Source organism: Nilaparvata lugens, chromosome X (genome assembly GCF_014356525.2).
Source record: "Nilaparvata lugens isolate BPH chromosome X, ASM1435652v1, whole genome shotgun sequence".
Taxonomy (NCBI): Eukaryota; Metazoa; Arthropoda; class Insecta; order Hemiptera; family Delphacidae; genus Nilaparvata; species Nilaparvata lugens.
Window position 1 is genome coordinate 86165022 of NC_052518.1, and position 14250 is coordinate 86179271.

At 32.9% G+C, this 14250-nt stretch overlaps 1 protein-coding gene across 1 annotated transcript in view; it reads left to right on the top strand.

Annotated features, from left to right (window-relative positions):
* LOC111053876 overlaps positions 1–12475 on the top strand; it is an 81804-nt gene extending 69329 nt beyond the window's left edge. Inside the window, exons 4-6 of the mRNA XM_022340809.2 lie at positions 4153–4303; positions 5310–5424; positions 9031–12475. Of these exons, the coding sequence (XP_022196501.2) occupies positions 4153–4303; positions 5310–5424; positions 9031–9165 (401 nt within the window). The 3' untranslated portion in view covers positions 9166–12475. The remainder of the gene's footprint in view (positions 1–4152; positions 4304–5309; positions 5425–9030) is intronic.
* The last annotated feature ends 1775 nt before the right edge of the window (positions 12476–14250 follow it).

The following is a 14250-nucleotide window of genomic DNA, read 5'->3' on the forward strand; positions in this document are numbered from 1 at the left end:
ATTTAGTCTCAGCTGAATCCTCCTTGAGTTTATACTCAATTCATTCTAACTTGAAAAGTCAATTGTTATCCGATAGATTAAACGTAGTAGATAATATAAATCTGGTGAATACCAAGAGAAGGTATCTCACCTTAAGCACTTTATACTATCATAATCACACTATTTAGTATATGATACAGAAGGTCATAAGCACTGGAGTGAATATTTCAAGGGCCTCAATCGATTTTATCGTGGATTGGATAATCAATACAAGGAGATCGTTGAGCTACAGAATAATAATTACGATAAGAGAATTCAAGTTTCGATATAGTCGATAACAGCGTTAAGTGGATCAGTTTGCTCATTAAATTCAGTCAATTCAGTGCTTCTGTAGTGTTGATTGCGAAAATATCAGCTGAAAGCTGTAATAGACCTGAGAGACTAGTTCCATTGAGTCCACAAAACCTCTATCTTTATTTCAAAGATTTTCTGTCTTATTCTTTGCACTCATAATACCATAAAGGTATTGAAAAAGTTTTGTGGTACATTTCACTATTGTTATGTTTATTAAGTATTGTACCAGTTTAATGAAACCCATTGCATCTCTACACTTGCAAAGCTAAATTTTTATCCGATCATATCAGACTCTGTAGATGAATCTCCAGTCAAAAAACGAAGCATTTGGTCGAATTTTATTATGATATCAAGCGACAGAAAATTTAAAATACTAAATGAGCAAGCTACATGTCTCGCAATGATAATTATATTTTAAAATTATATTCAGTTCATAAATAGGCTACGAATAAGTAAATATGAAGAGAAAGTAATGTAAGAGAAAAAATTTTAAGCCTATATTTTTATGCTATAATAATAGTCGTACACAATCACACATGCTACCTATTGCCATTAGTATTCCATACTATCAGCAAGATGAAAGGGAAGTGTACATACTAGTGTATATTGTAGACTAGCTACAATACACTAGTTTGTTGCGAATTACTGTAGATCACATCATGAATTTGAGTAATACTGTGTTAAACCATCTACTCACACATAGATTTTTGGACCTACGATTTTTTGTCGTCCTTATGATTTCTATCAGATCATACGGAACTTAATAAACATCATCTCTTCAATTTAATAGAATTTATAAGGACGGTAAAAATCGTACGTCCAAAAATCGATGTGTGTGGTAGCTAGCTCAAGAATGTAACTTTTTCTACTATTGAGAAAACTGAGGCGTTGCAAGCTTCCAACTGATACGATTTGTAAATATAACATATAGTCCAAGTCGGAAGTTACATCAATAAGAGTATGAAACTCAACGGAAATCCTATTTTAACAATTATTATTCATTTCATATTATTTTGTTCAATAATTTTGGAACACATTTTCCTGATCAAATACTTCCCTGCAATCCATATGTGAGGCCAACAGAATCAGATTTATGGATCGATGGTTTCCGTGAATTTAGTTGACAAAACAATGCAAATACCACATGTCATTTAAAATGTAAAGGCTTTCGCGGTCAGCCTGTGCTGGTCGATGTATCGAATGAAGTATGCAGGTAGTTTATCTTGACAGAGGAAGCTCTCAAACTTAAAATCGAATGAAATAGGAATCATTATAGAGTCGCAGCACCAAACTGGATATCAGGGAGAATCCGGTCTTTGACGTAATAGCGAACAATTTAAACAAAAAAGAAGAAGCAGAAGAACGGAAAAGAAGACGCAAGAAGACTTGCCCAAGTGATAAAGCAAACAAATTTGTGTTTTGATGAGTGGAGTGGAAGGGATGGGGATGGAAGCAAGGAGGTGTGTTGACTGTTGGTACTTGTTCCACATTCATCGGGGATAACCTTGCACATTGGAAAAGCCGGTTTCTCACGCTATCAGTGACGTATCCACGAATCAGCCTCCACATAACAAGCACTCGTGTCACTCAAAACAATGTTTACTGTCATTGCATCAATAATTTATTTTTTATCGCCCATTATCACCCGTTTATTGATCGAGCCAAATTGTGATTTCCAATTTTATCTGCTTTGTTTGCACTATAAACCCGCTTTCAACAAACTTGTTAACTAATAATGGATAATCCTAATTTCATGTGAAATCAAATTGTTCAGTTTTTTTAATTTCCTCTCAATATTAATCTTTCACATTCATTGGATATGTTTTTAATTATTCAAGGAAAGTTTATAATTCAAAGTGGGATCATAATTATCATAAATTTATTAGAAAATGAAGAATCCTCATTTGAGACAGACAATATTGACGATGATTTGATTCAAATGATTCATCTTTTTCTTACTCCAATACACAATCAGTTATACCAGTTGAAAAGACATTTCACAATAATTATATGGGATAAAACCTGTACCGTATTCGACTATTATTATTATTATTATTATTATTAGCGTATGGCTTTGAATGGTGGGGAGACCCAAGGGTAGTTCCACCTCTCCCTATGTAGTTCAAAGTTCCCTAATGAGAAACATTAGAAAACCAAACACTAAGGTCATAGTGAGACAATACTTTAAATTTACACTTTTCACTTCGAAATAAAGTTCTTTTTGATGTTGAAAGTCCAAACATATACAAAACCGGAAGAAAACACAAAACTACTAAACCGTATTCGATTATTTAGTGCCAAGAGAAACATAGTCAAAGGGTGTTCTCATACTGAGTATAATTGAATGAATATAAAAAATATAAGTTGGGCAATTTTATCCGTTATAAAGTGAATGGAACATGAAAATTCAACTTGTTGAGAAAATCTGTTTTAAACATTATTAATTTCATCAGGAGTATTGGTCATTATTGTCATTTGCTCCAATTTTGAGTTCAGAATTGCAAACATAACCGAGTATTGGTGAAATTGATTCATGATATGGAAATGAGGAAGCACGGAAATACTTATACAGTCCTCTCTAATCTCCCATTCTAGAATATATTACCAATAAACCTTCATTATTAAATCATTCCAGTTTTAGATTGAGGGCTGATATCTCATTTCTCACTTTATATTATTGAAAATAATGGCTAATTATTTTCTCAGGCGTTTTCAGAGTCAGCAGGACAGGAAGGTTTTCGATTGGGTTACTGGGCTGGCGCCTTTAAAAACCGCCTAATATGGATGGTATCGCCCTTAGTGTGAAGAGGCTTAGCTTTTGAGTTTTATGCGAGAAACCAAAAAATGTTACCTTTAAACCACCCCACCTCCTTAGCACAGTTGGTAGGGGTGGGGACTTTTGATATGTTTACCTCCTTACTACCTTAAACAGAACTGCGGGGTCAAAAATTGTCTTCCCAACTTTTCCCTCTAAACCCTTTCTTAAGCAGTCATTGCCTGGACTACTATGAGAGTAGAGAGAACTATTAGTGGATCATAGATTACGTCTTATAAAAATAGATTACGTTCTGTTCTATAGATTACGTTCTGTTTGTTATCTGAAACATAACGTGCATGACGAATGAAACGTTTATCTTGAAATGTCATTTTTCTCACTAGTAAGGATATTTTATACTTCAATAGTTTGACATTTCATTCCACATCTAACTTATTTGATGTCAGAGAATGAAAGCTAGACTCACATTGTATAATATTTGTTATGAATGCCTCTTAATGGTTGTGGGAGGGTGAAAGTAATTCATGATCGGGACTACGCATAATGCTTCTTCTATTTCTCAATCTATTCTCGTAAACAATTTATTTTCTATTTCCGAATTATCAAGTTGAGTCCAAATTTATATTCACACAGAATTATTCATATTAAAAATAACAAATCGTAATGAACCTATCAATTACTAATTTGAAGAATTTCCAATGTTTTGGAAAAAACACAAAACAAATTAAATTTATAAAAAGACCTTCACCACTTGAGCTACTACAAAGAAAAACTACGATTATACGATATAGGTACTGTATCCATTTTGGCCAAGTATAAGAGTAGGTTAAACGTGGTACTGTTTTTATTCATTTTGCCTGTGTGTAGAAGTGGATTGGATTAATCACATAGGCCTATTCTTTCCAATTCCGTTTCTACGAATTTGCAATCAGTCTTCTATCTACTTCATGTTACGTTGGATGAAAATGTGAAAATCCATTTTTCCAGTGTGATGGATTGTTTTTAGTGTTTATATGGAATAACATTTTTTTCTTATATTGCAGAGTTTTTACGCCACGCACCTTGCATGAGAGAAGTGAAAGACGAATATGAACGGTGCACAAGAACTTACCAGACCAAACTTACAGAAATGACTAGTCAAAGTAACAATCATCCAGGAGGAGACAATGACAAAAATATCAAGAAACTATGCTGGTAAGTAGTAAATGAAAATCACTAATAAGCTCCATGATGAACTTATCTATATACATTTTATTGTTTTAGTACATTCGAAGAATAATAGAAACTTTTTGGAGAAAGTGCATTAAATGAGCTTTTTTCAATAAATTGTAAAAATGATCACCTGGTAAAATCATCGAAGATAACCTGATTTGTTTCATACTGTAGAATTCACGTCATTTCTAAGAGGAGTCCATATTTACTCCCATAGAATGCAGTATATGAAATTCTTTTGTGTTGCAACAGTTCAGATTCAAAACCTAGCTTTATCAAACCTAACTAACCTAATTGCCATGTACCCATCTACCGTAGTGTAAGTGTACTACTGTTTATCTAAATTCCAATTATATATTCATCAAAACAACTGCTCAGCATATCTTTATCGAGAGTTGGAAATACGTCGAATCAGGTACTTTGGATGATTCTCATTCGCAGATCTATTTTTCAATTTATCTCTTGTTCTCCTCAGTTCACCACAGTTAAAATTCAATATACTTTTGTAATAGCATCACGAAGTATTTATCCACCATGTATTTTATTGAAGCATATAATCAATTATGCTAGTATTCTTGAGTAAGTATTGAACGCTACCTCATGACTAAGATGACAATTTTTCATGAACGAGTACTTGGAATTCTTAACATTTGTCCTCTTGTAATACTGTATTGTCCTACAAGCCCCGCTCACATGTTTAAACTCGAAAAACGTTTTTCATCTCATAAACTCAAATTCATTCTGAGCACTCCATCAGAACCATCAGAATAAATAAGTGTCTTCTCTTGGAAAGACTTGATGATTCATATTATCAGCCGTGATGGACATAATTTTTCAGTTGCGTTTCAACCCTTAAAATAGTATAGTTTTAATCCCTACAAGTGAACACTCAAGTGATGGTAGTCGCCTATTTGACAACTATACATAGGAGTTCCATTGGATATTTTAAAAGCCTGTCATTGAGTGTGTAAAATTCTTTTTTTTTCAGTTCATTTCAAGAATACCTAAGCTGCTCACGGAGCATCATGTTGGATAAATGCGGAGAGGGAACTGCAAAATTCACAGCTGGGCTGTTGCAACGGATGTCCATTTCAATGATAAAAGTAAGCTTTTATATTATGTCTCTTAGTCAACCCTTCTATCAGAATGCTATGAGTTAAAAATATATATTCCTCTGCATGAATATTATCAGAAAGGAGCTCTTTCTCATTCTACAAAACTGAATTGAATAAAGTTTTATTAAAAATAATATTATCTGAATGTCTTTGTTTGAAATCTGTATTATACCAGAATATTTATTTCTCTTAAGTTTCGGTTACGAATATATTGATATTTTGGTTCGCTGTATGAGTAGAAATAATGAACCCGTGTACATTGAAGCATAGAGAAAAGATAGCGTAAGAAGATATCCCATGGTATAGGACGTTTATGTTCCAAATTTCACTGCTTACTCAAGCTGATAGTCCAAGTAGGCTAGTTCTTTTTCGTAAATCTATGTGACGCTGGTAATCTCTGATACTGTGCCGTTCTAACACTCTCACCTGGCCAAAACAGTAAATATAGACAGTAGTCGACAGTCATCGACTTGAGTTAGCAAAAAATCAGCTTGAGATTTGGAAGATAAACGACCTATACCATGGGATATCTTCTTATGCTATCTTTTCTCTATGATGGAAGTTTCAGTTTATATCACTCGTTTTACATTTGAGAATTATTGATTAGTATAGATGTTATATGCATATTATATTTTGAACATCATATACCATATATCACATAGATTCTAGTACATTTTTCAAGCACATTTGGGTTGTAAACTAATACTTATCATGTTTAATTGTTATTCAGTGTATTATCCAAATGGAGTTATTTATGCGCTTGTTATCTCTCGATTGTTTGTTCTAAAATATGGGCATTACAAAGAAAAATCAATAATCCTATTTGCAAGCACAGCGCATAACGTTATTGTGGACGCTTAATCGACGGAGTGGCACTTGGTGCAGATACCCATTAGGGTCCTAGGGTCATTTCAATATTTCACTGTTGGATTGATCGTTGGAAGGTTGAGTTGAATAGTATGTTTAATACTTGGTAGTCGGACAAAAAATTACTACCCGTTATGTTGCAAGGGAGAGTTGGGTTACACCGTGCACCTGTTTTATACGTGGGTCAATTGGTACAGGTGGTGTGGCAGGGGGGGGGGTGGGGGTTTCCAAACATGCCAACATTATGATGGTTGGATCGGGGTCCTGATATGAAAACCAGCTAATGCTCGTCAGTGGGTGTAATTAGTATGGTCGGAAAGTATGTCTGGAAGCAATTCCTATTTATTTCGTGCACTGCCCGGCAATCAAGAATGAAAACGAAAACCGTTGTGGTAGCAGCACCGGATACGTACAATTCTTATGGATTTGGCATGACACGTAAGACGTAACGTGAGAGTAGTTTATGCTGAAGAATGAGACCAACTCGGAACCACTAACCACTTACTTTTCAACGATATCTCAGCTATTTATCTCTAGCCTCGTTGCAGTGGAATTCAAAAGGCGTAACCCCACCAGCCATTGAACCTTTGTATTGTACTCTTGTAGCAATTATATTTTCTAGGTTTCTCAAATATAATTCGAATATTAGAATCGCCTTGACTGGAGAATGAATTGTTCAGCCGATAACAAGAGTTGTGAATTGATTTTGACTCTTTCAAATTTTGAATAAAAAAATTCAATATCTAGAGATTCAATATTTAGAAATTCAATTAAAAGTGCTCAAGAAGCTGGAAGAGACTCTAAAATATTTTTAATGTTCTATCCATTATACGATTAATAATTATAGCCTGTTGTTTCCATACTAATCATGAATTTATTTGAAATCTAACTTTCAACAGAATTAAAGTTAGATATTTTAATGCTCTCTGAGAAGTATATTACAAGCTAAGAAAAAATAAAAATAATTGAGTTTGGTCATCTAGTTACTAGTGCTATTTGTATGAAATGGAAAATTAGTTGTAGAGAAGTTGTTGATTAGCCAGTTACTACTGCATTCTAGTATCAGAATTTGGAAATACACATCGACCAATCACGGGGAAGGAGGTGGAGCTTGAATAGAGTTAGTTCGTTATTGGTTCGTCGTCTTAAATCATTGCAACCTCTATCCAACGGCACTTTTCCATCTCAAATCAATTTTTCTTGCATCTACCTGCTTCTCTCAGCTTGATGAACTTTCTGATGAAGTAAAAACGACGTCCGTCACAAAGTAGTGAAAATAAAATTAATCGATTAAAGTATGTCTTTTGGTAGTTGATGAGTTGTGTGACTCCAAAATCGAACACAAACCTTTTCAACTTGAAAACTGACTTCATCATTATCATAATATCGTTACAAAATTAAACTTTGATACACTTTGGCAGAGAAAGACTCAAATACTGTCTATCGGTATGTGAATGTTATTCCACCAATAATTTGCATTTGAGAATTTGCGTTGTTTTTCTAACTTCCCTTATCAGAGAAGTACTGTTTTCCATACCCTACACAAACAATGGTGATAATTGATGTTAGAACATCATGTTTGTTTTATTCTGTGGGAAAATCCTGTCACATGAAACAGTAGCATCACAATCGGTACAAATTTGTTCCACAATTATATTATCTTCATTATTATTATAATCCAAATACACTCGACATATATAAAGGAGAGACTGTTGCACGCCCTGCCCCATGTACGAATCAGAATTGAGTGAATACAGTAGGTGTTTATTATTATAGAGCTCACTGTCTTATAACGACAAACCATACTGAGACAAGAATGAAAGTTCCACAGAGTTCATATGATCAAATACCTTATTATTCTCTCATTGAGTTTTCCCCTATTTGTCTCTCCAACGAAAAGTACAGCATCGCAGAGAACCAAAAGTCAGATTAAAGTCACGTTGGCTTTAACAGTCAGTAGAGCATAAAGCTTTCAATTCATTATTTACAGGAGCTTTTGTGGCATTCATCAAATATAACAACTTTTAGATGAGCTGCGAAAAAAGTTTTCCAGAAAATTGACTTTTCTCTCATTTTGTATGAAATTGTCATTTCTTCCATCATTGGTATTTGCAGTAGATCACGAAATTCACAAAAGAATCATATAGTAATGATAAAAATATGCAATCTTATGGCAGTCAGGGAATATGGCTTATGAAATTAATATTTTCTCCAATAATTTTGTCTAATTGACTTCTCTGCATATAATTACAATTTCCCTGTATATTATTTGATAAACTTGATAATGTTAGTTAATGTTTACCTCAGACCTTCTTACGAACAGTTCTAGAATAGTTGAAGGATATTGTTTTTTTATTCCCGTTGTCATTTCAACTTCAGAGTTCACAATTCTATTGAGGAACAAAGAAAACTCATCAACTTATCTATGCCACATGCTCTTGGAAGTGAGTCAATAACATTCTTCGGTAAAAAGTGATCTACTACGACCTACAACTCTCAGAAATTTTTATTCTATGTAAAGTGAACAGAGAAACCAATAATGCGTTATCAACAGGGTTAACTTCCAATTCAAGTGAACTCTAATGGCTACAGCTCTAATGACAAGTGAATACTCTACGAGAAATTTATTTTCTACTGTAACAGGAATGGATTTGAGTGTAAACTTTTAATGAACAAATATTATGAGTGAAATCCAATAATCATTTTTTATTTTCTCCTGTTTTCCAGCTTCATTGTGAGAAATACTCGAACAACATGGACGTATGTGAGCAAATGGGAAATGGGTCACCTTCAGCCTCTCTTTCAAGCCTTTGGATCCTCTCAGTCTCTCTCTTTCTCCTGCTGGTTAGTTCTCTGTCCTAACCTATATCATAGTAGGTTACAAAACGTCTATTCCACCATTCCGAATAATTCTTTCAATGTAATTATTGATATGAAGCAAATTTTTAATTCAATTTTCGTGATAGCTTACACTACAGAATAGTATCTCCTCTTTTCCGGAACGTTCAGTTAACATCTTTTTATTTTGATAACTATTGTATCTACAGATAAGCTGAACACTCACCTTTATATGGTTCCAATCTTTCCACTGATCTCTCTCATGAAAATAACAAAAATGAATTAAAATTCACATATTCGATCTTTGTGAAAATGTTGTCAATGTGAAACTTATGAAATTTTCTTTGTCACATTTTTGTTAATTGTCGTCGATGAGATTCCAAATTTTTAATCGACGCATAAAAAATATGAACCGAATTAGCTCAGACTCTAATAATAATGTAAATGTTCAAGAGAGACTCGAGATGATTTTAATAAACTTGAGAATTTTCTAGGCTCACCTTTTAATACCAAATGAATCTCTTGAGTTTATATGCTTTCAATTTTGCAAAACAAATTAATCAACTGATTTGAGTAACAATTAATATTTTATTGAATTTCCGAACAGAAAGTTCGGAGATGAACTATTCAATATCACTGCTCGTTATTATTCTTATCATTATCCTCATCCTGCGATTGCTGAATTCTCATATTCATGATAGTGAAAAATCAGTTTTAATGAGAATGTTTTTAAAAATAGTAATATTCAACTCGATAATATATAGCCTATGCCTTATAAATCAGTGAGAGTGCGGGCTGTACAGTGTTGCTTACAATTTTCGTGCTGGAGAGAATTTTTTAGATGTGAAGTGAAACGTTGAGATATTGATGAGAGGAAGATCTGAATAATGAATCTGATAATTTGGTTCAGGAGATATGTTCAAGTTTATTATTGTTAACTGTTTATATATAATCTAAGTTTATCATCATTTATCTCATCAGTGTATCGTTAAAATCTCTTCACTCTATGTATCGAATAAATCACTTATTGTTAATCCTTCAGAACTCTATCTTGCAATATTGTTTGCTTTGCTCATATTAAATTTTGATATGGTATTCAAAGAAAACCATATTGGATGATATTCAATTGATCACTGTGTCTTTTCATGTTTCTCTATTATTTTAAAATCATTGTAGTATATTCTTTCATGCTTCTCCTTCAAAAACATTCAATCATTTACTAAAAGACATGACCTCCTCATATCACCCAACTTTAAGGTTGATTCCACTTTGAGTTATAACAAAGAATTGTTTCTTTAATCAGTAGGTAATTATTAATCATCTAAATACCTAAAGCACACCTTACTGTACAGCCGGTATTATTCCGAATATCAAAAACTATGAAAAACTTTCAACAATTTTATGCTTTTAAAGTCATGATCATTTCTAACATATTTCTAACGGAGAACTGAGAGCCTGATTAGTCAGATCCACCAAAACTTATTCATGTGCTGAAGACTTTTGAACTTACTGAATAGTCGGTTCCTACTTTTTGAAGCTGGGAATTTTAAACTTATCAACTTATAACCAAGTTGAATGAAGCCCCAGTGAGATTTAGTAATAAGTTCCATTAATATAAGTAGTGATCGATATTGTTGTTTATTCGAATGATACCTGAAAGGTCCAAAACTAAAGTTAGAGATAAACTAGTGATCGATGAACGAATGAGTTTATAAATGTGTGTATGTATGCACCAATGACCGAATGATTGTGTTCCATTTAATAGTAATATTATAGTCATTGTTCCGCACGTTCTATTCCACTCATCTATACCAATTCTTATATTATAGGTATCTCCATATCCACTGTTATGATGAGTAACTCATAGAACTGTTTATTGTTTTCCTTGGCCCTACAGTTACTACCTATTTTACATACATTATTAGTGAGAATTTATTATATTTTTATACTTAGATTTCAACAATTTGTTTGTATTTCAAAATATTGTTTCGCACAAAAAATATGTAGTATCTATGTAGTAACTTGAGTTGAGGTTTCAAGATATTATAAATGTTTACTATTGCGCGAGTTCGTTCGAATAGATGCGGTGCATTAAGTAGGTTTTATTCATACCCATGAAAAATCAATTCGATTCTTATACAAAAGCACTTTGATGGAGAGTATTGATCATCATGTGCTGAAACATATTACAACTTACTAAGTTACCTTTTACATGTCTATGATACAATTTTATTACGTTTGAAACACAAATTGTGAACAATAGACCATAGTGTTTTAATTTTGTTGAGTACCTTTATGTTTTTGTCGTATAGTGTTATAGATATTGTTTTTTTTTTCACGTAGCAATGTGCTTTTTATGTACAACTAAGCTCTCTAAGTTTATGTTGTATCATTGGCCGCATTGGATCATTGAGTTTAGAAATTTTTTTAAACAAGCATGAAATATTTTGATCTTTTACATTGCTTGTAAAATATTATTTGCTCTGCTCATATTCTTTGTTGATATAATTTTTTAAGTTCCAATAAGTTTTCCTCACTGTACATTTTAAAGGCTGCTTCCTTTATCTAGCATATGTGTAGATTTGAAGGATACGATTCTGTTCATTGAACTCGTTTCCGTATCGTTTCTATTACTCAATGTCCTGAGCGTCGAGTCATATCAGAACTCCATGAAAATGTTATCATCGAAGTTATTTAATTTGTTTTGCGATATCGTAACACAAATATATATGCCAATTCTTCACGTAAATTATTAGCCATTTTGTTACAAAAATAATTTATGATAAAATTTCTTCTAGCTTGATGTAAGTAAGTATCCGTTACTTTACAGAAGGCCTACATGTGAATAATTAATGTTTGAACATAGAATAAATATGTATACGGAAATATTGATCTTTTGTGTGTCGGTGATACTTTACTGTTCTATAATAGTGTGTTCTATAAATGTGTATGTAACTTTGAATACATGACATAGCATATTGTTATTTGATAATACATAATACTAGAAATTGTTGAAAACACAGTTGTAGTACCTTCAAATTGTACAATAATATCAGAGCAGTCATATTTTTCACATGACGTGGAGTTTTGCGTTTCTTGCTACCGTTATAATAGCATTTTTCAATGTATTTGAGAAAGTTGAACTGCTTGTAAATATTCGTCTATTTATTGAAATGAGTTTGTAATATATATGATGTATAACAGAATTCGAATACTGGGTGGAGATATTATCAGTTGAAATGTGATATTATTTATTTAATTAAAGTTGATATGGTAATATACATACCACAGATTGGTTATATAAAACAGAATAAAATGTTCGAGGTTCTTCAAACTAGTTGTTTTTTATTCCTCTCTCCTCTATCCTGTTCTTATCATAATTTAAAATAATAAATACCTTATATCGAAAAACACTTCATCAATTACTAGCCGACAGGCTTGCTACGCTCGCTTTGAGTCTAGCCAGGGGGCTCCGCCCCCTGGACCCCCGGCTGGATTATCCAGAAATAGGATCAGCAGGCTCGTTTGCATTTTTTATTTGAGCTTGCTTCCTTCCGTCAAAAAGTCAAAAGAGACTTTCTGGCTCGATTCATTCACAAGCTCTATTCAAATTATGTTGTGAAGGGTTGAAAACATCTTTGTTTTTATCAGAATTAATAAATATTTAGTTATTTCTTAATTTTACTTCGTTGAGATATTATGAGAATATTATTGTATTTTAGTCTCTTCGGAATTTCAAACAAGAATTATGTGGAAAACTTAACAAACATCAATATGGAAGCCTCTCAAGCATGAAAAATTTGAGAGAAGGAACCCTCTAATTCAGCACCACCATAACTCAAGCTAAACCAGTGTACACATCGTTCACACTTTCAATTTCATTTCTCCCTGAAAGCCTTGGAGAAACTTACTCAAACCCCATGAAATATTAGTCGGATCTGTGTACCAAAATTTAACAACTCGTGTCAATAAGATAATGAAAGTGTTAGAACATTTTTAAAAACGCCAATTTTGAGCGTATCTTCGGAGAAAAATTAAAGTCCTTTCAATATAAGATATTTAGACCCTAGCTGAACCTGATTTATGTACCTGATTTGAACATATGTACCTGATTTGTATGTACCTGATATATGTATGTACCTTGATTGTACCTGATATGTACCTGAATATATGTACCTGATTTGAACATTTTTATGTTTATTTGTTCTTGTAAAAGCTATGAAAACGCAGAGAAACGCTATAAAAAACATCTATTTTGGGCGTATCTTTGCCGGTAGGTTATTTCAAAGCAATTCTTATACAACATTCTTCCACCTCAGCAGAATCTATATACTAAATTTGAATTATTATTTTCTATAAATTATTGAAAAAATTGAGAAAACACCAATTTATGTAGAGTTTAAGAAGGCAGGGCTGGTTCCATTCATGATTGGTTGATATGAGTATTCGTCATCTCTCAGTAGAAGAAATGAAGGAGAACAGAGAAGGGAGCTCAAATCTGATAGAACCCTATTTTGACGTTCTGTAATTTCGGGATCTCTTCAATGATTCCTGTATGATATTTTTCAATCTGGTGATGCGTAGATGTTTTATAATTGAAGATTATGAATACTACTGATTATCACTGCTATTATATGATTTTTGTCAATTGAATATAAACGTGTTAATATTACTTTATTGAATTATATTCAATGATATGATACAGATGGAAATAAATTGGAAATTGCATTTGTTCAGATGCTAATTAAGAAGTCGGAGTGATTTTCAGCATTTAAATGTGATTTCCGTTTGATAATAACTATTAATAATATAATATTTCTCATGTTTGAAGCAGAACATGGTTACTCAGAACTGCTCATTTTTCAATAAAAAAAAATCATTTTGAGAGCCGACAAGAGTTCTGATCGAAATAAATGAAGCGCGTTTTCATTTTTCCACACATTATCAGTTTTGGAATATGGGTGCGGGAGCCAAGTGAATGCCGGCTTTGTGACCAGTGCTTTGATAGCCGCATCACGTCACCATTCGCCTCTGGAGATAGCTATCAGACAGAGATAGAGGGGGTGAAACGAAGAAGGAAGGCGGTGGATGAAAGGTGTGGGAAAAGGA